At 45.1% G+C, this 21,984-nt stretch overlaps 1 protein-coding gene across 1 annotated transcript in view; it reads left to right on the forward strand.

Annotated features, from left to right (window-relative positions):
• LOC115465784 (zinc finger protein 2 homolog) overlaps positions 1-21,984 on the forward strand; it is a 144,736-nt gene that overhangs the window by 97,017 nt on the left and 25,735 nt on the right. The window contains exon 3 of the mRNA XM_030196516.1: positions 20,540-20,650. Within this exon, the coding sequence (XP_030052376.1) occupies positions 20,540-20,650 (111 nt within the window). The remainder of the gene's footprint in view (positions 1-20,539; positions 20,651-21,984) is intronic.

Consider the following 21,984-nt stretch of genomic DNA (forward strand, 5'->3'; position numbering starts at 1 on the left):
TTTGGACGTCAAGCGGGTGTTGAAGCACTATCTTAAATCTACGGAGGTCTTTCGGAGATCTGATCGGTTGTTTCTTTTGATTGGCGGTGCACATAAGGGGCTCATGGCCTCTAAACCCACGATTTCTCGTTGGCTCAAGGAGATGATTGCTTCGGCCTATCTTATTTCCAGGAAAACAGTTCCAGACCATGTCAAAGCTTATTCTACGAGAGGTGAGGCAGCTTCATGGGCTGTCTGGTTCCTCCGGAGGACATTTGCAGGGCGGCGACCTGGTCGTCCTTGCATTCCTTTTCTAAGCACTACCATTTGGACATTCTCAGTAGTCGGTTGATTTTGGAGCGCCATGTGTTGTCGGCGGGGCTGTTAGGGTCCCTCCCATAATTTCACTGCTTTGTTACTTCCCATCAGTCACATTCTGGGCCGGTCCAGAGGTACGCTAAGGAAGGGTAAATTAGGCCTTACCTGCTAATTTGCTTTCCTTTAGTCCCTCCGGACCGGCCCAGATCCCTCCCTTCAGATATCTTGAGTTTCTTTTGGAGCTGTGTTGCTAGTTTATTTCTCTGTTTAAAAAAAAAAAAAAAGAAAAATGATATGTTTTTAGGCACTCACCCTTAGTTGGCAATGTGCCAGTGGCTGCTCAGGTTTTTTGGATGCACAGGTTAGGTGGTACTTTTCTTCTGCTTTGGTACTCCATTACTGGATCGTTCTCTGGCTGGCAAGGGCTCTTATTGGCTCGCTAGAGTCACAGTTTTTTCTCAGTCTCCACCTGCTGGAAGGTCGTGCACAAACCCATCAGTCACATTCTGGGCCGGTCCGGAGGGACTAAAGGAAAGCACCCTTGGTGGTAACAGATGCCAGCCTGAAGGGCTGGGGAGCACATTGCCGGGGAAGGCATGCCCAGGGTCTCTGGACATCCGAGGAGTCAGAGTGGTCCATCAATTGCTTGGAGTTAAGAGCGATATTCCAGGCGCTTCTGGGCTTTCACACGACCCTGGAGGGACTGGTTGTCAGAGTTCTGTCGGACAACACGACAGCGGCGGCCTACATAAATCGACAAGGCGGCACTCAGTGTCAAGCACTGGCTGCAGAGGCCGCTCAGATATGCCACTGGGCCGAGCTACATCTGCCGTTTCTGTCAGCAGAGTCATTCCGTGTCAAGTGGACCAATTTTAAAAGTCGTCCCCACCTCACCATCTCAGATTTTGATGATTTTGATGAAATTTGGTACATAGTTTCTTTATGATACAAAACTAAGCTGTGCAAAATTTCAGTTCAAAAGACTAAAAATTGGAGGTTCTAGGGGACCTCAAGTAAAGGGTTGCAAAATGTCGCCTGAGCAAAAATGACATTTTGGGCCAACTTACAGAAGCTGTAAAACTGGAAGTTTTAGTAGTACAAGGGGATTCTCCGAGGACAAGCAGGCTGCTTGTTCTCACTGATGGGTGACGTCCACGGCAGCCCCTCCAATCGGAAACTTCACTAGCAAAGGCCTTTGCTAATACTCGCGCGCCCATGCACACCGCGTATGCGCGGCCGTATTCCCGCCCAAACCGGCTCGTGTCCGCGCTCGGTACGGTTGTGTTTTGCGCCGTTCGCGCCCCTTAAGTTGACCCTCGCGCGTCTTTTTGACTTTTCGCTAAAAAAAAACAAAAAGGGATTCCGGTGAAGGGCCTTTTGGTCTTTTCCCTTCCCCCTATTTCTAGTTTTTGGCCCCGTTAAGTTTTCTTTTGTTTTCGGGGTAGGCCCTTTTGAGGCCTCGGGTCGAGTTTTTTTCTCCCCATCTTTGTGGTGCCTTACCGCAATTACGAGTTTTGATTTCGCCGGCGTGATTTTTCCGCCCATGTCATCGAAGTCTCCCAGCAGCTTCAAGAAGTGCGCCCGGGTAATCTCGCTCACTGATAGGCAAGCGTCGTGTCTTCAGTATCTGGGGGCTGGGCACCGCCCACAGGCCTGCAGTCTTTTCGCCCTTTTACAGAAAAGGACTCTGGTAGCGAGATTGGCCCAGTGGAACGTTTTGTTCTCGGGCTCTTCGTCGGCATCGGCACCAGGAGGACCGAGTGCGTCGACAGCGTCAACACCTCCGCCCTCGGCCGCGACGGTATCGATTGCATCGAGGCATCGACCCTCTGCATCGTCGGGGCCGAGGCATCGGAAGGCTGCGTCGGTGGTACCGAGACCTCCGCTTTGATGTCGTCGGACGGTGGTGCTTCGTCTGGAGTGCAGGTGAGGGCTGTCCATCCCCCTGCTGGTGGCGGTGAGCCTTTGGGTGGGTCTCCCCCTACCCTGAGGGCTCCTGCGGTACAGCCCCCCCCGAGACCGACCTTCTTCGGCCTCGGCCCCGAGGAAGCGACGGTTGGATTCTACGTCCTCCTCGTCGGTACCGGGAAGCTCCGGTGACATGCTTCGTTTGAAAAAGTCAAAGAAGCATCGACACCGGTCTCCTTCCCGCGTCGGTACCAAGAGCTCTGGGTCGCCGAGGGAGTCGGCACCCAGCAGGCATCGGCACCGGGAGGACCGCTCACCCTCTGTTCAGGAGGTGTCGATGCGCTCCACCTTGGACAGCCCGGAACAGCCTCCACGCCCGGAACAGACTCTGACTTCGACTCCTGCATCTGCTTCCATGTCTTTCTCCACAGCCGCCCTGCACGAGAGTCTCCGGGCCGTTCTCCCAGAGATCCTGGGAGAGCTGTTGCGCCCTTCCCCTCCGGTACCGGGGGTGCTTGTGCCACCGGTACCGTCGAGTGAGGCGCCGGCTGACCCCTTGCCCGGGGTGAGGTCTCCGACATCGGTGCCGCTTGCGGTACCGACTGCGGTCGCCTCCCAGGAAGGCTCCCCGACGACGTCGGCGGAGGAAGCTTCGCCGGTGCGGGCGAGGGAGTCTACCTCTCGACGCTCCCACCGTGGCCGTGGTTCCACGGAGTCGAGCCGGGCACGGCTTCAGACACAGGTTCGTGAACTTGTGTCTGATACCGATGGTGAGGCCTCGTGGGAGGAGGAGGAGGAGGACATTAGATATTTCTCTGACGAGGAGTCTGATGGCCTTCCTTCTGATCCCACTCCCTCCCCTGAAAGGCAGCTTTCTCTTCCCGAGAGTCTGTCTTTTGCGGTCTTTGTCCGGGAGATGTCTACGGCCATCCCTTTCATGGTGGTTGTGGAGGACGAGCCCAGGGCTGAAATGTTTGAGCTCCTGGACTATCCTTCTCCACCTAAGGAAGCGTCCTCAGTACCTATGCATCATGTCCTAAAAAAGACATTGCTGGCGAACTGGACCAAGCCTTTAACTAATCCCCACATTCCCAAGAAGATCGAGTCCCAGTACCGGATCCATGGGGACCCAGAGCTGATGCGCACTCAGTTGCCTCATGACTCTGGAGTTGTGGATTTGGCCCTAAAGAAGGCAAAGAGTTCTAGGGAGCATGCTTCGGCGCCCCCGGGCAAAGACTCTAGCACCTTAGACTCCTTTGGGAGGAAGGCCTACCATTCCTCTATGCTCGTGGCCAAAATTCAGTCTTACCAGCTCTACACGAGCATACACATGCGGAACAATGTGCGGCAGTTGGCGGGCTTGGTGGACAAGCTCCCTCCTGAGCAAGCCAAGCCATTTCAGGAGGTGGTCAGGCAGCTGAAGGCGTGCAGAAAATTCCTGGCCAGAGGGGTGTATGACACCTTTGATGTTGCGTCCAGGGCCGCTGCTCAAGGTGTGGTGATGCGCAGGCTCTCATGGCTGCGTGCCTCCGACCTGGAGAATAGAATCCAGCAGCGGATTGCGGACTCGCCTTGCCGTGCGGATAATATTTTTGGAGAAAAGGTCGAACAGGTGGTAGAGCAGCTCAACCAGCGGGATACCGCTTTCGACAAGTTCTCCCACCGGCAGCCTTCAGCTTCTACCTCCACAGGTAGACGTTTTTATGGGAGAAGGAAGACTGTTCCCTATTCTTCTGGCAAGCGTAGGTACTATCCTCCTCGACAGCTTGTGGCCCAGCCTAAGGCCCAGCGGGCTCGCACTCAGCAGCGTGCGACTCAGCAAGGCCCCTCGGCTCCCCAGCAAAAGCAAGGGACGAGCTTTTGACTGGCTCCAGCAGAGCATAGCCGATATCCAAGTGTCAGTGCCGGGTGATCTGCCGGTCGGAGGTAGGTTGAAAGTTTTTCACCAAAGGTGGCCTCTCATAACCTCTGATCAGTGGGTTCTTCAAATAGTCCGGCAAGGATACACTCTCAATTTGGCCTCAAAACCTCCAAATTGTCCACCGGGAGCTCAGTCTTACAGCTTCCAACACAAGCAGGTACTTGCAGAGGAACTCTCCGCCCTTCTCAGCGCCAATGCGGTCGAGCCCATGCCATCCGGGCAGGAAGGGCTGGGATTCTATTCCAGGTACTTCCTTGTGGAAAAGAAAACAGGGGGGATGCGTCCCATCCTAGACCTAAGGGCCCTGAACAAATATCTGGTCAAGGAAAAGTTCAGGATGCTTTCCCTGGGCACCCTTCTCCCCATGATTCAGGAAAACGATTGGCTATGCTCTCTGGACTTGAAGGACGCCTACACGCACATCCCGATACTGCCAGCAGACAGTATCTGCGATTTCAGCTGGGCACACGTCACTAACAGTACTGTGTGCTACCCTTTGGGCTCGCCTCTGCGCCCAGAGTGTTCACGAAGTGCTTGGCTGTAGTAGCAGCGGCACTTCGCAGGCTAGGGGTACACGTGTTCCCATATCTCGACGATTGGCTGGTGAAGAACACATCCAAGGCAGGAGCTCTACAGTCCATGCAGATGACTATTCGCCTCCTGGAGCTACTGGGGTTTGTGATAAATTATCCAAAGTCCCATCTTCTCCCAGTACAGAGACTCGAATTCATAGGAGCTGTGCTGGATTATCGGACGGCTCGTGCCTATCTCCCAGAGGCGAGTGCAACAACTTGTTGTCCCTCGTCTCGCGGGTGCGAGCGTCCCAGCAGATCACAGCTCGGCAGATGTTGAGATTGCTGGGCCACATGGCCTCCACAGTTCATGTGACTCCCATGGCCTGCCTTCATATGAGATCTGCTCAATGGACCCTAGCTTCCCAGTGGTTTCAGGCTGCTGGGGATCTAGAAGACGTGATCCACCTGTCCACGAGTTTTGTCAAATCCCTGTATTGGTGGACGATTTGGTCCAATTTGACTCTGGGACGTCCTTTCCAAATTCCTCAGCCACAAAAAGTGCTGACTACGGATGCGTCTCTCCTGGGGTGGGGAGCTCATGTCGATGGGCTTCACACCCAGGGAAGCTGGTCCCTCCAGGAACGCGATCTGCAGATCAATCTTCTGGAGTTACGAGCGGTCTGGAACGCTCTGAAGGCTTTCAGAGATCAGCTGTCCCACCAAATTATCCAAATTCAGACAGACAACCAGGTTGCCATGTATTACATCAACAAGCAGGGGGGCACCGGATCTCGCCCCCTGTGTCAGGAAGCCGTCAGCATGTGGCTCTGGGCTCGCCGTCACGGCATGGTGCTCCAAGCCACATATCTGGCACGAGTAAACAACAGTCTGGCCGACAGACTGAGCAGGATTATGCAACCTCACGAGTGGTGCGACAGATCTTCCAGGTGTGGGGCACACCCTTGGTAGATCTCTTTGCATCTCGAGCCAACCACAAAGTCCCTCAGTTCTGTTCCAGGCTTCAGGCCCACGGCAGACTGGCATCGGATGCCTTCCTCCTGGACTGGGGGGAAGGTCTGCTGTATGCTTATCCTCCCATACCTCTGGTCGGGAAAACTTTGTTGAAACTCAAGCAAGACCGAGGCACCATGTTTCTGATTGCTCCTTTTTGGCCGCGTCAGATCTGGTTCCCTCTTCTTCTGGAGTTGTCCTCCGAAGAACCCTGGAGATTGGAGTGTTTTCCGACCCTCATCACACAGGACGAAGAGGTGCTTCTGCATCCCAACCTCCAGTCTCTGGCTCTCACGGCCTGGATGTTGAGAGCGTAGACTTTGCCTCTTTGGGTCTGTCAGAGGGTGTCTCCCGCATCTTGCTTGCTTCCAGGAAAGATTCCACTAAGAGAAGTTACTTCTTTCTATGGAGGAGGTTTGCCGTCTGGTGTGACAGCAAGGCCCTAGATCCTCGCTCTTGTCCTACACAGACCCTGCTTGAATACCTTCTGCACTTGTCTGAGTCTGGTCTCAAGACCAACTCTGTAAGGGTTCACCTTAGCGCAATCAGTGCATACCATTACCGTGTGGAAGGTAAGCCGATCTCAGGACAGCCTTTAGTTCGCTTCATGAAAGGTTTGCTTTTGTCAGAGCCCCCTGTCAAACCTCCTACAGTGTCATGGGATCTCAATGTCGTTCTCACCCAGCTGATGAAACCTCCTTTTGAGCCACTGAACTCCTGCCATCTGAAGTACTTGACCTGGAAGGTCATTTTCTTGGTGGCAGTTACTTCAGCTCGTAGAGTCAGTGAGCTTCAGGCCCTGGTAGCCCAGGCCCCTTACACCAAATTTCATCATAACAGAATAGTCCTCCGCACTCACCCCAAGTTCTTGCCAAAGGTTGTGTCGGAGTTCCATCTGAACCAGTCAATTGTCTTGCCAACATTCTTTCCCCGTCCTCATTCCTGCCCTGCTGAACGTCAGCTGCACACATTGGACTGCAAGAGAGCATTGGCCTTCTATCTGGAGCGGACACAGCCCAACAGACAGTCCGCCCAATTGTTTGTTTCTTTTGATCCCAACAGGAGGGGAGTGGCTGTGGGGAAACGCACCATATCCAATTGGCTAGCAGATTGCATTTCCTTCACTTACGCCCAGGCGGGGCTGGCTCTTGAGGGTCATGTCACAGCTCATAATGTTAGAGCCATGGCAGCGTCGGTAGCCCACTTGAAGTCAGCCACTATTGAAGAGATTTGCAAAGCTGCTACGTGGTCATCTGTCCACACATTCACATCTCATTACTGCCTGCAGCAGGATACCCGACGCGACAGTCGGTTCGGGCAGTCAGTGCTTCAGAATCTGTTCGGGGTTTAGGATCCAACTCCACCCCCCTGGGCCCATGTTTTATTCTGTTCCAGGCTACACTCTCAGTTAGTTGGAAAAATTGTTAGGTCAATCTCAGTTATGTCCTCGCCGTTGCGAGGCCCAATTGACCATGTTTGTTGTTTTGAGTGAGCCTGGGGGCTAGGGATACCCCATCAGTGAGAACAAGCAGCCTGCTTGTCCTCGGAGAAAGCGAATGCTTACATACCTGTAGAAGGTATTTTCCGAGGACAGCATGCTGATTGTTCTCACAAACCCGCCCGCCTCCCCTTTGGAGTTGTGTCTTCCCTTGTCTTTGTCTTGCTACATACGGGACTGATGAACACGAGCCGGTTTCGGGCGGAAAGATGGCCGCGCATGCGCGGTGCGCATGGGCGTGCGAGGACTAGCAAAGGCCTTTGCTAGTGAAGTTTCCGATTGGAGGGGCTGCCGTGGACGTCACCCATCGGTGAGAACAATCAGCCTGCTGTCCTCGGAGAATACCTTCTACAGGTATGTAGCATTCGCTAGATTTGGAGAACCTGCACTACTTTTAGGGCTTAATGAACTGGCAAAACCCCATGTTCCTAGTCCTCTTACTTTTTGAATGGTTTAGGCTCAAACTTTGCCAAAAAAAAAAACGGCTAAAATCAATTTACAGCGATGTTGAGGCTGCTGTAGTTTCTAAACTAGTTGGCCTTTCAGGTTGATTTTTGGTAGGTGTACTAAATGCATGGCTGTAATTAGGCATTCCAATTTGCAGCACCTTCCTTCAAGTGGTTGAAAAATTATAAGCGTTCAAAGTTGGTATAAAAAGCATTTTTGCCCATTTTGGGCTATCTTTGATGCCCTTGATCTCCAGTGGGACAGCTTCAATATTCTTTCTTTTAGCACCATTAGAAAGAGCAGATTTCCTTCTATCAGAATATGTAGTTTTCAATTTGGAGTCTCTCCATATAAGGATTGCAAAAAAAGTGTTTTTTGGCCAGTATTGTTGAATGATAGATGAAACGGATATAGGGCCCATCGATGTTTCTAATTGCTGTATAAGTCACTCAGTTGCTTTAAGCATGCGTTGGTCCATGGTGGCTACGCCACTACCAATTCAATAGGAAGTGGCAACCTCATCGCCAAGAGGTCACGCCCGATAGCCAGGCAAGTCCAGCCACTTGGCACAGGTTCCCAAGCCTGAAGGTGGGCATCTTACTTGAGGTTCCCAAGCCTCATTTGGTTGTCTTTGCCTAATTTCTCAAGCCTAATGGGGGTGTCTTAATGGTTCCCAAGTAAAACCTCGGTGCTGAAGTGACAAGAATTTTTCACTGATAAGTTTCACTGCTGTTTCTGGAAATGTATACTGTCGTCCAAGTGCTGTAGTTGCTGGTACTGGAAGAATTGCTAGAATATGCTATTCAGAAATCCAACAAGAATCTCTTCTGCTAGGCCAGTGAAATGATCGTGCAGGCCTGCATGGATGCATAAAGTTGACCAAGGCATCATGTTCTTCAAATGATGTGTCACAGACATTGCCAATCCACCATTTGTTGTCATAAACATGCTATTCAGAAATCCAACAAGAATCTCTTCTGCTAGGCCAATGAAATGATCGTGCAGGCCTGCATGGATGCATAAAGTTGACCAAGGCATCATGTTCTTCAAATGATGTGTCACAGACATTGCCAATCCACCATTTGTTGTCATAAACACAGGCAACATACTGCCCAGGCTGAAGTTGAGACACATTTATGCCAGGTACACTCACTGGGTCATCTGACTGACAAAGTTTGACAACAAATGAGGAGGAATCATTTGACACTCCACTGACTGAAATTTGGTTCAAGTCAATGGGAATAAACTGGTGATTTTCACAAGTTCCAGCAACTGTGGAAGCTTTACTGAATCTTTCCTCTTGTGCAGATCTTGAAGATTCAATTTCATCCTTGGAAACAAAAATGAACTTGATTTTATTTATTTTTTGATCACAAAATTCAAACAAGCCTTGTGCTGTGAGAATTTGGCTATTTTTAGGTCGTTGCAAATTAGCCTGAGCAGCTAGTCACTTTGTTGTACCACCTATGGCATCACATGGTGACTTGCCATGGCTTGTGCCAAATAAATTCCACTGTGCACTTATTCCAAATTCTGTTTGATGATAGCACAAGTTGGCAAAGTTTTTGAAGTTCTTGTATTGTGCAGCTGAGCCATCACTAAAGTATGTTACATATTTTATTTCTCCAATTTTGCTTTTCAAGAACGTGATTATTTTTTCCAAGAATGCATGTACAGCAACTGCATCATGCCTCAAGCTGTCACTTATTATGCAAACACTTATGCACTGAATTTCACTTGAAGCATCATCAAGTACACAACAAATGGATGCAGTGTAGCTTGACTGTTTTCCCAGTGGAAACCTTGAACAGCATCTTGGACAATAAAGGAGTAGTTTTCAGCAAAGTCCAAGAGAACAACAATTTCACAAGGATTTAGGTTTTCTTTAACAGTTTTTAAGTATTGTGTCTGATGTTTGGAAATGTAATGGTGAATTGACAGGTTTGAAACTTTCAATGCAAGCTCAGATACAAAATCATCAACATACATCTGTTTGGTCTCCAGTGTGGTGCGATCTGTATGAACCCACTGCTTAAACTCGATTGTTTCACCTGGGTCAGCATCACTGAATAATTCTGTCAGGTAATTTTCAAGCACATCTTTACCTGGACATATTTCACACCTGTGAAGCATGCATTCTTTGCATTCCAAATTGCACACAGTTTTAGCCATCAGTGCTTTGTAATCTTCGTTCAGCAGATGGCTTCCAGCAAGCATAAGCTTCACATTTTGATGAATGACACAAACACACACTGAATGCATACCAGATGAGCCAACAGTGACACACCATTTTGACCTTAGCTCACAAAATTTGGAAAAACCCACTTCTGGCCCATTTCGAGTACGATATGCAACATACATTTCTTTTAGATTGCTAAGCAGCAAGCGCTTTTGCATTTGAATGTTTTCAGTGCCAGTTCTGACAGAGACAAAATCTTTTTTCCCTGGTCACAGTCTACTGAATTCATCATCTTCAAAAAAAAAAAAAAAGGCAAGAATTTTTTTTTTCTGTTTCTTCTGGTAAAACTTTACCTTTCTTCTTGTCTGGTTTTGCCAGAATTCCACAAACTGATTTCAGATTTCTTGCTTTTTTAACCATTCTAGTTGAAACCATGAATTCTGAGGCAGTTCTTTCAATAGACCAGCTGTTTGGTGCTAAAGTTAGTATTTGCAGTATTTCTGCATGATTTGCTCAAACTTGGACTTTGTTTTTCAACTCGTTTAGCAGGTCATCATAATCAGAACATTTGTCACATTTCTGACTGGTAGAAGGTTGAGTTTCAAACTCATTTAGGTCTAAGCTACCAGCAACTGCCAGATGATGACTCAAAGTATTTTGCACTCGCCTGATTTTGCGCTTGGTGTAGCCTCGTACATCACGCTTGCTGACTTTTTTGAACTTTAATGGAGAAATACCAAGAGATGTCAAACTTGTGTTCAACTTGCCAGAAATGTCACTGTGTTCATCATCTGCTGCTGTTGATGATGATGATAAAGAATCAGCAGCTCTGTTACTGACATCTTTTCGACAAGATGGACATAGTTTCTGACCCGGCACAAATATTTTACTTGTTAAGGCCTTTAGCTGGGCTGCTAGTGTGTCATCCAGCACTCTTAAGCCCCTTTTTGCATTATGACCACCTTTGGAAAATGGGTTACAGCAGGTTCTTTGCAAAAATTCAAACTTTTTCAACAGTAAGGATTCATGATGAAGGCAAATAGTTGATCCAGCATTGAAAAGTTGACCAGAACGCTCTTGTAACAACTTCTGTTGATCAGGCAGAAGCTCTTCAATTAATTTCAAACCTTTATTTTTATTGTATGTCAGTAAATGACACTCTGATGTACTTGAACAGCCAACTGAGCAAAGTGGAAATTCATCTGATCTTTCTGGATCCATTGATGACCATTAGCATCAGTTCAACAAACGCATTTATTCTTGCAATCAGGTTTTCAATGGGTAAAATTTTACTTCAGTCTAAAGTGATTAATATCTTCATTTGTGGCATTTAATTCAATATAAATGAGCCTGTCGGTGCAGGTGCGAGTTTCTTCAACAAGAAGTATGTATACAATGGTTTCCACCCTGTTTTTTTAGTTTACTTGAACACAGTTTTATAACATAATGTTTAAAGAAAACTTCTTTAACCAGTTAGACTTGGCCAATTATGATTGGTGAACCCTGTTGCAAGGCAGAATTGTTTGTTTCATTGCCCAATTGTATGCTTCTGGTACCTCCTGGCTCCTGAGTGCCTGTTGCTAGGCTTACTTTGATGCCTACAGTTCACTAAGAGGTCAAACTGTAGCAAGGGTGAAGAAACACCAGCAACAGACACTCAGACGCCTTGCAACAGGGTCCACCAATCATAATTGGCCAAGTGGGTCATCCTAACTGACTGCAGTTTTCTTTAAACCTGTTATGAAACCTGGCCTCATCCTTCCACATCCTAAAAAACATTCCTGTTTTTTTAGTTTTCTTGAATACAGGTTTATAACATAATGTGTTCTTTATTTTAAAAAATTGGTGCTTTTTGAAAGAAGAATCACTTTTACTACACTTGTATCAAGGGTGTAGTGAAGAAATCACAGGCTGCTGCCCGCAAACATTTGAGGGCATTTTTGCAATCCTTATATGATGAGACTCCAAAATGAAAACTACATATTCTGATAGAAGGAAATCTGCTCTTTCTAATGGTGCTAAAAGAAAGAATATTGAAGCTGTCCCACTGGAGATCAAGGGCATCAAAGATAGCCCAAAATGGGCAAAAATGCTTTTTATACCAACTTTGAACGCTTATAAATTTTCAACCACTTGAAGGAAAGTGCTGCAAATTGGAATGCCTCATTACAGCCCTGCATTTAGTACACCTACCAAATATCAACCTGAAAGGCCAACTAGTTTAGAAACTACAGCAGCCTCAACATCGCTGTAAATTGATTTTAGCCGTTTTTTTGGCAAAGTTTGAGCCTAAACCATTCAAAAAGTAAGAGGACTAGGAACATGGGGTTTTGCCAGTTCATTAAGCCCTAACAGTAGTGCAGGTTCTCCAAATATCCCCCTTGTACTACTAAAACTTCCAGTTTTACAGCTTCTGGAAGTTGGCCCAAAATGTCATTTTTGCTCAGGCGACATTTTGCAACCCTTTACTTGAGGTCCCCTAGAACCTCCAATTTTTAGTCTTTTGAACTAAAATTTTGCACAGCTTAGTTTTTTATCATAAAGAAACTATGTATCAAATTTCATCAAAATCTGAGATGGTGAGGTGGGGACCCCTGGTCCACTTGACATGGAATGACTTAGCAGCTCACATTGCGGGTCAGAGCAACGTGCAAGCCAATTATCTAAGCAGGCATCAAATCGACCCAGCGGAGTGGGAACTGGCAGACGAAGTGTTCCTTCAGATCTGTGCCAAATGGGGGACGCCCGTAGCGGATCTTATGGCGTCAACCGCAAATGCCAAAGTCCCGTGCTTTTACAGCAGATGGAGATATCCTCACTCGGTGGGGTTGGATGCCTTGGCTCAACCCAGGCCTCAGGGCTTCCTGTATGTGTTCCCTCTTTGGCCCTTGATAGGGCGAGTACTCCTGCGGATTCGGCTTCATCAAGGAGAGGTGGTTCTCATTGCTCCGGATTGGCCCAGGCGGCCATGGTATGCGGACCTCTGGCAGATGCTGGTGGAGGCTCCCCTTCCTTTGCCTCTGGTACCGAACCTGTTGTCACAGGGGCCGGTAACCATGGAGGACGCCTGGCGCTTTGGTCTTACGGCATGGCTATTGAGAGGGCGCAATTGAGAGACAAGGGCTATTCGAACACTCTCCTTCAGGCCCGCAAGCGTTCCACTTCCGTTGCCTATTCTCGGATTTGGCTCCAGTTTGAGGCTTGGTGTGCTGCTAAAGCGATTACACCCATGCAGGCTTCTGTCTCGCCGATACTTGACTTTTTGCAGGATGGTTTACAAAAGGCTTGGCCTATAATTCCCTGCGTGTTCAAGTGGCAGCCTTAGTATGTTTTCGGCAGAAGGTGGCTGGCCTCTCCCTGGCTGCTTATCCGGATGTGGCACGGTGTCTTAGAGGGGTGCTTCGGCTCCGTCCTCCCGTGCGGGCTCCATTTCCAGCCTGGAACCTGGGGTTAGTTTTAAAGGCCCTTCAGTGTTCGCCCTTCGAGCCGCTTAGGCGAGCTTCGGAGAAGGATGTGACACTAAAGACGGTCTTTTTGGTGGCCATTACATCGGCGAGACGGGTGTCTGAGCTCCAGGCGCTGTCCTGTCGAGACCCATTTCTGCAATTCTCAGAGTCCGGAGTTATGGTACGTACGGTGCCTTCCTTTCTGCTTAAGGTGGTTTCAGCGTTTCACCTAAACCATCCTATTTTCCTGCCCTCCTTTTCTAGAGAGGAGTTTCCAGAATCTTTTGGGCAATTGCACCTTCTAGATGTGCGAAGGGTTCTGTTGCAATATCTGCGCATATCAAATGCTTTCAGGACCTCTGATCACCTTTTTGTTTTGTTGTCAGGTCCTTGCAGAGGGTCTCCAGTGTCTAAAGCCACTATAGCCTGCTGGCTCCAAGACGCTATTTTTTCAGCATATCTGCTGTCTGGCCGGCTTCCGCCTGAAGCCTTTAAGGCACATTCCACAAGAGTGATTTCCTCTTCTTGGGCTGAAACTGGAGCACTCTCTGTTCAAGAGATATGCAGTGCAGCGACATGGGCTTCTAAGCTCTCGTTTGCCTGACATTACAGGCTGGATGTGGCTGCCAGGAGAGATGCGCATTTTGGAGCCTGTTCCCACCCTATCTAGGGATTGCTTTGATACATCCCATTCATAATGGATTCATCTGCTTGATGACAAGGAAGGGAAAATTAGGTTCTTACCTTGGTAATTTTCTTTCCTTTAGTCATAGCAGATGAATCCATGAGCCCGCCCTGATTGATTGTTTTGATTGATGCTGTTTTGGGTTCCGTTTTTCCTGTATATATGTTCACTCATTGGGAGAAGTTGGAAAACAGTTTTCAGGATTTCTGTTCTGTTACAGGAGGTTGAGTTCGTCCCTCCTTTGAATTACTGCTCCTGTTCTGGGGCGTTTGTTCGCTGTGAGGAAAATTCATGTTATTATGCTTTGCGGTGTAACACTGCTTTGGAAGCTTCAAATACTGAGAGGCAGATGGCGGTAGTTTTCAGTGCTCTCTATCTCCCCCTGCTGGTAGGTGGACACAACCCATTCGTAATGGATTTATCTGCTATGACTAAAGGAAAGAAAATTACCAAGGTAAGAACCTAATTTTCCCTTAACAGCCTCTAGCAGGCACTGCAGGACCTAGTTTAGTCTTAGGAGAGAGAGAAAAGCAAGCATTATTAACTAGTTTCCATAGTATACAATCCTTTTCCTATAGTTTTAATACAAAAGTGTTTTCTGGAAGTAGACGCCTTTCCCATAGTTTTAAACTGAAACTTTTTCTAGTAGTAGAAACAACAGCCAAAGAACTAAAAGTGTAGTGGGAAGGCTCAAATCTTGTTCTAAAAGTTATTTTTGGTTGCTGGAGAGGTAGCACTGCCACTGACCTGAATTAGGTGGTAATTAAGTTGTGAGCAGAGGTTATTGAGGGCAATCTGATTACTGAGTTAGCTTCAATGGGTCTGTTTGAAGCAGTCCCCTTAGATTCAAAACTATACAAAGAGAAAAGGTCCCACTTACCTTTCCTTCTGAGAAGTTGGGTCATTCCATGTCAAGTGGTCTGGTGGTCCCTGCACGACCATCACGGATTTCGATGAAATTTTCTGTGAACATTCATACATGTCCCCAATGAACATTGGTAAAGTTTTACGTTCACCGATGCAATACTTGCTGAGATATAGTAATCTGTTTGACCCCATACTGCAGCCTTCTATGGTATGACTCTGAGATTTCTGCAACTTTGAGACACTGTATCTCCGGTAATATTTTGTTGAGAGGAACAAAACTTGGCCATCTTGTACAACCTTTTGCACTCTATTAAACAAAATAATAAAAAAATCTTCATGAGCGATTTCCATGAAGAAAACTTGGAGTAAACTTGGTCCGAAAAATTTGCGGCACAAAAACATTGTAAAGTTTGGCTTTTTATATCTCTGGAATTAAAGGTGATAAACGTGAAACTTTGCACACAACAACTTATCAACACACGGTTTTCGAATATAAAATTTCATTCTCCTAATATTTTCCATTAGTTCACAAATTGAGTGTAAAGTTGATGATTTTTGCAAAAAACACAAAATAATAGGGTATTTTTAGCCCACTTTTACAAAAAAAGACCTTCTGGAAACTCTTTTTAATCATTTTCATTAGAAAGAGCATGTCTCAAACCCTTTAAAAAAATAGGGTTGGTTTTTCATCGCTGGCGTATAAGGCCCTAGAAATTGGGACAAAGGTGAGGACGTTGCTATCGCAACGTCATATACTTCAACATGCATTTTTCTATATTGTGTCATTTTCTTTCCATTTCTGCTGAAGTTTGTGTATAATTCATTTTTTGTATGCTATATGAATCTGTTAGTCTGCTAGCGGTGCTTCTACACTAATGACATTGATTAAATATTCTATACCTTATTGATGCCACGCATTAGCATGTTTTGGCTATGGGGCTCATTATCAAAGCACTTAGACTTAGAAAGATCCATAGGTTACTATAGAACTTTGTAAGTCTAAGTGCTTTGAAAATACACCTCCAATAGGATTCTGTACTGTGCAGGTGTAGTTGTAGGTTTCTGTCATAACATAAGAATCTTTATAACTTCTCTTTTTCAGATTCGCATTAATTTAATACACTTCATATTATTAATTATTGCGATTTTGCTTAATATGTGAAAAATGAATGTCAGAGTCAACTGACAATCCCACTTTGCCCATTTGCGTTGTTGGAAAAAAATTGTCGTCAACTTGCCACCATGGTTCATTTTATTCTAAAGAAATTATGCTGCATTATGTGCACAGCTTGTCCGCCAATTTAAAAATGCTCATTACTCGGTGATTGGAGGTTGAGTTCACAGACGATGACCAAATCTGCCTGCATCACAAAGCGATGTATTTGGAAAAGTACGAAATGAAGCAAAAGTCGTGCTGCAACCCATTCAACAAACAAAATCACATAGTTAAACATGGACTGTTGAAAGTTGATCTAGCCATGTCCGATGATTTGAAAAAAATTGAAAACAAATGTGAAGCCAGGCCAAAAAATGTGTTCTAAGTGTAAAGCCAAATATGTTTCTATGGTCGAAAGCAAGGCAGAGTCGTCGTCACCAGAAAATTACGATATGGACATTTCAGATACTCTTGATCAAAGTTTGACTGATTTGGGGACTTCTGCATTAAAAATTCGGAGGTTGGCCAGTAGGGATAAAACTGGATATGTGAAACGAAAAATTGAACGCGTGCAAAAAGTGGTAGCAGAAAAAATAATGGTAGCCGCTGCAGTATCAGCCGAAGATATTGGACAAACTAGCAAGTCGGCTGCTAAGGAATGCCTGTCATGCCAAGATTACACTGACCTAATCGAAGATGTGAAAATGAAAATTAAAATATCCAATAGATCCATGAAAATTCAATTACTGACTTTGGCCCCAAAGATTTGGTCAATACCAGTGACAGCAAAAATGTTTAGCGTTTCGGAATGTATGGTTAAAACAGCGCGAAAATTAAAGCAAGACAGAGGCATTTGTGCACTACCGAATGCAAAAGTTGGCAAACTGCTACCAAAGGCAATCGCCGACAAAGTTCGAGATTTCTACGAGGATGATGAATTTAGCAGGATGTGCCCTGGTAAAAAAGATTTTGTTTCTGTTCGGCTTGATGGCATCAAGGTTCAAAACCAAAAGCGGTTGCTACTGTGCTATCTGAAAGAACTGTATGTAGCATATTGGAAAAAAATATGGTTCTGAAATTTTTTTCCAAATTCTGTGAGCTCAGACCAAAGTGGTGTGTTACTGTCGGTGCCTCAGGCACACATTCCGTCTGTGCACCATCCATCAGAATGTTAAGCTTATGCTACAAGGTGCCAACATTAAAGAAGACTACAAGATGCTCATGGGAAAGGCAGTTTGCGATCTGGACGCCAAAGATTGTATGTTGCAGCGATGCCAAAACTGTCCTGGTGAAGAGGCACTGATAGCATATTTGGAAGAAATATTTGAGGACTGGGACTCAGAATAATCAATAGAATTCAAACAATAGGTTCATACTGACTGTGAAATGCTCAAAACACATGTTTTCACTGTTGACAACTTTACTGAAAAACTCGCTAGCAAAATTTGGAAACTGACTGGCCACCACTTCATTTTAAAACATCAAAGCGAATATTTGAAGTCCATTAAAAGCTGGCCTAAAAGAAACCGAACTTATCATACTGATGGATTTTGCGCAGAATTACTCGTTTGTTGTCCAAGACGCTGCTCAGGGCTTTCACTGGGAGAATTCACAATGCACAGTGCATCCATTTGTCGCTTATTATATCTATAAAGATGGCGTGCTGCAAATTGTCAACTGCTGCATAATTTCTGATCATATGCAACATGATACGGTTTCCGTGCACATGTTCATTCGGAAGTTGATTGAGTTTTTGACGAATAAAACGAAGATTACAAGAATATACTACTTTAGTGATGGTTCAGCAGCATAATACAAAAATGTTGTCAATCTGTGCAATCAGAAGAATGATTTTGAAATTGAGGCCGAATGGAACTTTTTTGGCACGAGTCATAGCAAGTCACCATGTGATGGAGTTGGTGGCACAACTAAACGTTTGGCTGCTCGAGCCAGCCTCCAGCAACCATTAACCGACCAAATACTGACACCAATAGATCTGTTTAACTTTTGTGACAAAAACGTTCATAGAATTAAATATATGTATGTTCCGACTGAAGAAATGCAAGAAAACAGGATGCTGCAAGAAGAAAGATGGAAAGCTAGCCACACAATAGCTGGCACAAGAGATCATCACCAGTTTGTGCCAGTTGATTCGAATTAGATTTCTGTCAGCAAAGTTTCAAATGACACGATTAACTTTGTGGCCAAAATTTCCGATATCGTCGATCCTAATTTAAAATTGGCCAAACTATTGCCTGGTTGTTATGTTGCCTGCATTTATGATAATAAGTGGTGGGTAGGCAATGTTGTAGAAATTTCCATCAAACAAAATGATGCATTGGTAACATTTATGCATCCACCAGGCCCGGCTCATTCATTTTATTGGCCTGAAAGAAAAGATGTTTGTTGGGTTCCAGCACAACATCTTATTTGTGTGCTTCCAGCGCCATCAGTTACGTCGTCAGGCCGCCAGTATCAGTTCCCAGAAGTGACACTAAAGAAAGTGGCTCATAAATTCAATAATAAATAAGCAATCGTTGGAATTTGGCAGTTCATACAAACATTACAGACTTCGGCTTGGGAACCATTTAAGATATCCACTTTAGGCTTAGGAACCTAGGATAAGCTGCTCAATCGTCGGCTTGGGAACCGGACAGATACCCAAACAAGGCTTTGGAACCTTGATGAAGAACCCAGACTAGAGGCTTGGGATCCTCATCCAAGAAACCCACCTGTGGCTGGTATTGCACAGCTATTGGGCGTGACCCCTATGGCGATGGGGTTACTGGTTCAAGTTCCTGAACTGGTAGTGACAATGTCACCATGGACCAACACACAATTTAGGTACTAGTAATGTCTGTATAAAACAATAGAATGCATGTGATGTTGCGATAGCGTGCGATAGCAACGTCCTCAACTTTGTCCCTATTTCTAGGGCCTTATATGCCAGCGATGAAAAACCAACCCTACTTTTTTAAGGGGTTTGAAACGTGCTCTTTCTAATGAAAATGATTAAAAAGAGTTTCCAGAAGGTCTTTTTTTGTAAAAGTGGGCTAAAAATACCCTATTTTGGGCATTTTTGCAAAAATCATCAACTTTACACTCAATTGTGAACTAATGGAAAATATTAGGAGAATGAAATTTTATATTCAAAAACCTTGTGTCAGATGAAAGTGCGGTTTACGCAATTGGACTATGATTTTTTGCGAATGGATCCAAGTCTCAATAAATTGACACAGTGGTGTAAATTGGTTAGGCAATCCCAAAGGGCAAACCATATATCCAGTCTAACAGATATATGGAGTAAAGACCTGGTTGAGAACATCTCTGAGGGCCGGATGAGTGCAGTTTTCAGGGACTTGCACAAGGTGACGCCAAATGCAGCCCTGCAGGACATCCAGTATAGAATATTATATAGGGTGCATATCTCTAAGGAAAAGGGAAAGTAATGGGGTTGTGGGATGACGACAGCTGCAATAAATGTGGGAAAAGCGTGGGCACTTTTTTGCATTCATTTGTGGAGTGCCCTTCATTGCACAATATATGGGTGGGGGCGTTGAGTGCAATTGAGGATATCCTGCAGTGCGGGGTGGAATGGAGGTATTCAATTATTTTGCTGGGCTGTGTGGAGTCTCTACGGGAGCAGGGGTTGAGAGCCGCCCAGAGTAGATTTGTTTTCCTGGCGACTCTATTGATAAAGAAATGTATCTTGCAGGCATGGATGGACAAAACGCTCCCATCCATGGAGCTATGGAAGAATCATATGAGAGAGGTGGCTCATTGGGTACTTGCAGTGCTCAAGTATTCAGTTTCATTGAGTAACTGCCAGTATAGAGATATATGCCAGAGGTCCATCTGAATCAGTCGATTGTCTTGCCATCATTCTCCCTGACCTCATGCCCATCTTGTTGAGTGCCTTGCACACCTTGGACTGCAAACTAGCATTGGCCATTTACTTGGAGTGAACTAAGCCTCACAGACAATACATAAATATTGCCATACTCGGTCAGTATTTTTTTAATATTGTGACTTTCAAATTATGACATAGTCTCTAAGTTACTATCTCTTTGTGTCAGGTGTTCAGTGCTGCATGCGTCTGGTAGCGCTATACAAATGCTAATAATAATAATGTAATTCCTCCATGTTTTCACTGTACTGTTTTTTTAATATACTTTTGAGATGTTTTTATTTGTAAATGTATGCATTTTGGTATGATTTTAGTTTGTTTATATATATATATATATATATATATATATATATATATATATATATATATATATATATATATATAATCTTGTTTCTGTCTTGTAGCTTGGACAACGTTTTTGTTTAAGTAAGATTCAAATAGATCAGATTACAGTAGTCCAAGCCAGAAACAACCAAACTGCCTGCACCATTTGGTTCAGATGTACTGTACCTCAGACAAATCAGTTTCAATTTAGCAAATGATTTTTATGAATAAAATTGAAACCTAATTTTCAAGACAGATAAGTCTCAATCCATAGGCTACAAGTCAGCAATGAAAGAACTTGCCTCTTTTTGAATAAAAGGAGAGCACAGAGATCTGCTTTATTAATTTCCCCCCCCCCCCCCCCCATTTTAAACACAGGTTATGATATTCCAAAACCTGAAGTCCTGCTGCTAATGGAACAAGGACGAGATCCTTGTATTCAGGATCATATTGATTCAGCAAGAGAGAGCATTGATGGTATGGTCATAGGTAAGTGTGTGACTTAATCATCAAATAATCCACTTGATCAAGAAGATATGCCTTGTGCTTTTAATCAGTTAAGCTGAATATTAACTTAGGGGCCCTATACTTAAGCTTAGCACATTGCAATGGACATTAGCTTGTGCTAAGTGCCACATGACTCATAGGTATAAAATAGGATGTGCAATATTTAGCACACATTTAGCACACACTAAGCTTTAGTAAAAGGACCCCATAGATGTGTGTAAAGAATAAAGTGCAATGACTTCTAAGGGTTTTAATTTTGGTCGTATCTTTTCCTAACATGTTGGCTATTAAATAATCGGTGTTTCCTTAGCGTCCCTCTGGACTGGCCCAGAATGTGACTAATAGGTTGTGCATGCCTTCCAGCAGATAGAAACTGTGACTAGAGAGAGAGCCAATAAGAGCCCTTGCCAGCCAGAGAAAGATCCAGTATTCTTAGAGGCTCATTTTCAAAGCACTTAGCCTCCCAAAGTGCTTTGAAAATATGCCTCTTAGTCTCTCAGCAGGTGGAAGATGGTGAGCCCTTCAGTCTCCTTCTTTATTCTTTTTCTCTCTTCTTCTTTAGTTGTTGAGATGACAGTTTGATTTCTGATTATTTCTTAGTTTTAATTCTTGAGTTGATCTGTGCAGCCGGGGGGGGGGGGGGGGAAGCAAAGCCTGTCACTTGAGGCTGAAGCCCATGGGGGTCTCCTCTAGCCTCAGGAGGTGTCACACTCGGGTGGCCGGGTCCCTCCCCCCTTGTCCTCCCTTGCATCTCTGTGATGCCCTGTTCTTTGTTTAAATCATTTTTATTCAAAACAACTGATCATAATTGTATTATTACAGCAAATGACTGTGCAAACATTTACATTATAACTTTCTTAATCTATCTTTTCTAATAATGCCAATCTAAAGCCCCCCCCCCCCCTTTTCCCCTTCCCTTGCCCCTAGTTCAATGAGGAGCTATTAGAGATGAAAAAAACTGTGCAAGAAACTGGAAAGAAAATGGTTCAAAAACAAGTCAGACATGAACAAAACCACATGGAGGAAAGCCCTAAGCATGTGCACACAACATATAAAGATCCAAAATGGAATACTATAGCACATATGTGCGCCCAGAAGAGAAACATGAAAAAAAAAATATGAATGAAAAACGTACTGAACACACAAGCTCTGCTAATGTCAAACAAAAAAAAACACCAACAGCAGACAAGCTTGCACAATATCTTGAAGAAAAAAAATAAGGTCAAACCAAGCTGCAACACAAACACTCAGATTTCCTACACAAATGTGAAATCAATGAGGATCACATCAAGACAGACAGAATCTGGTCCTCCTTT

Source organism: Microcaecilia unicolor, chromosome 1, assembly GCF_901765095.1.
Source record: "Microcaecilia unicolor chromosome 1, aMicUni1.1, whole genome shotgun sequence".
Lineage (NCBI taxonomy): Eukaryota > Metazoa > Chordata > Amphibia > Gymnophiona > Siphonopidae > Microcaecilia > Microcaecilia unicolor.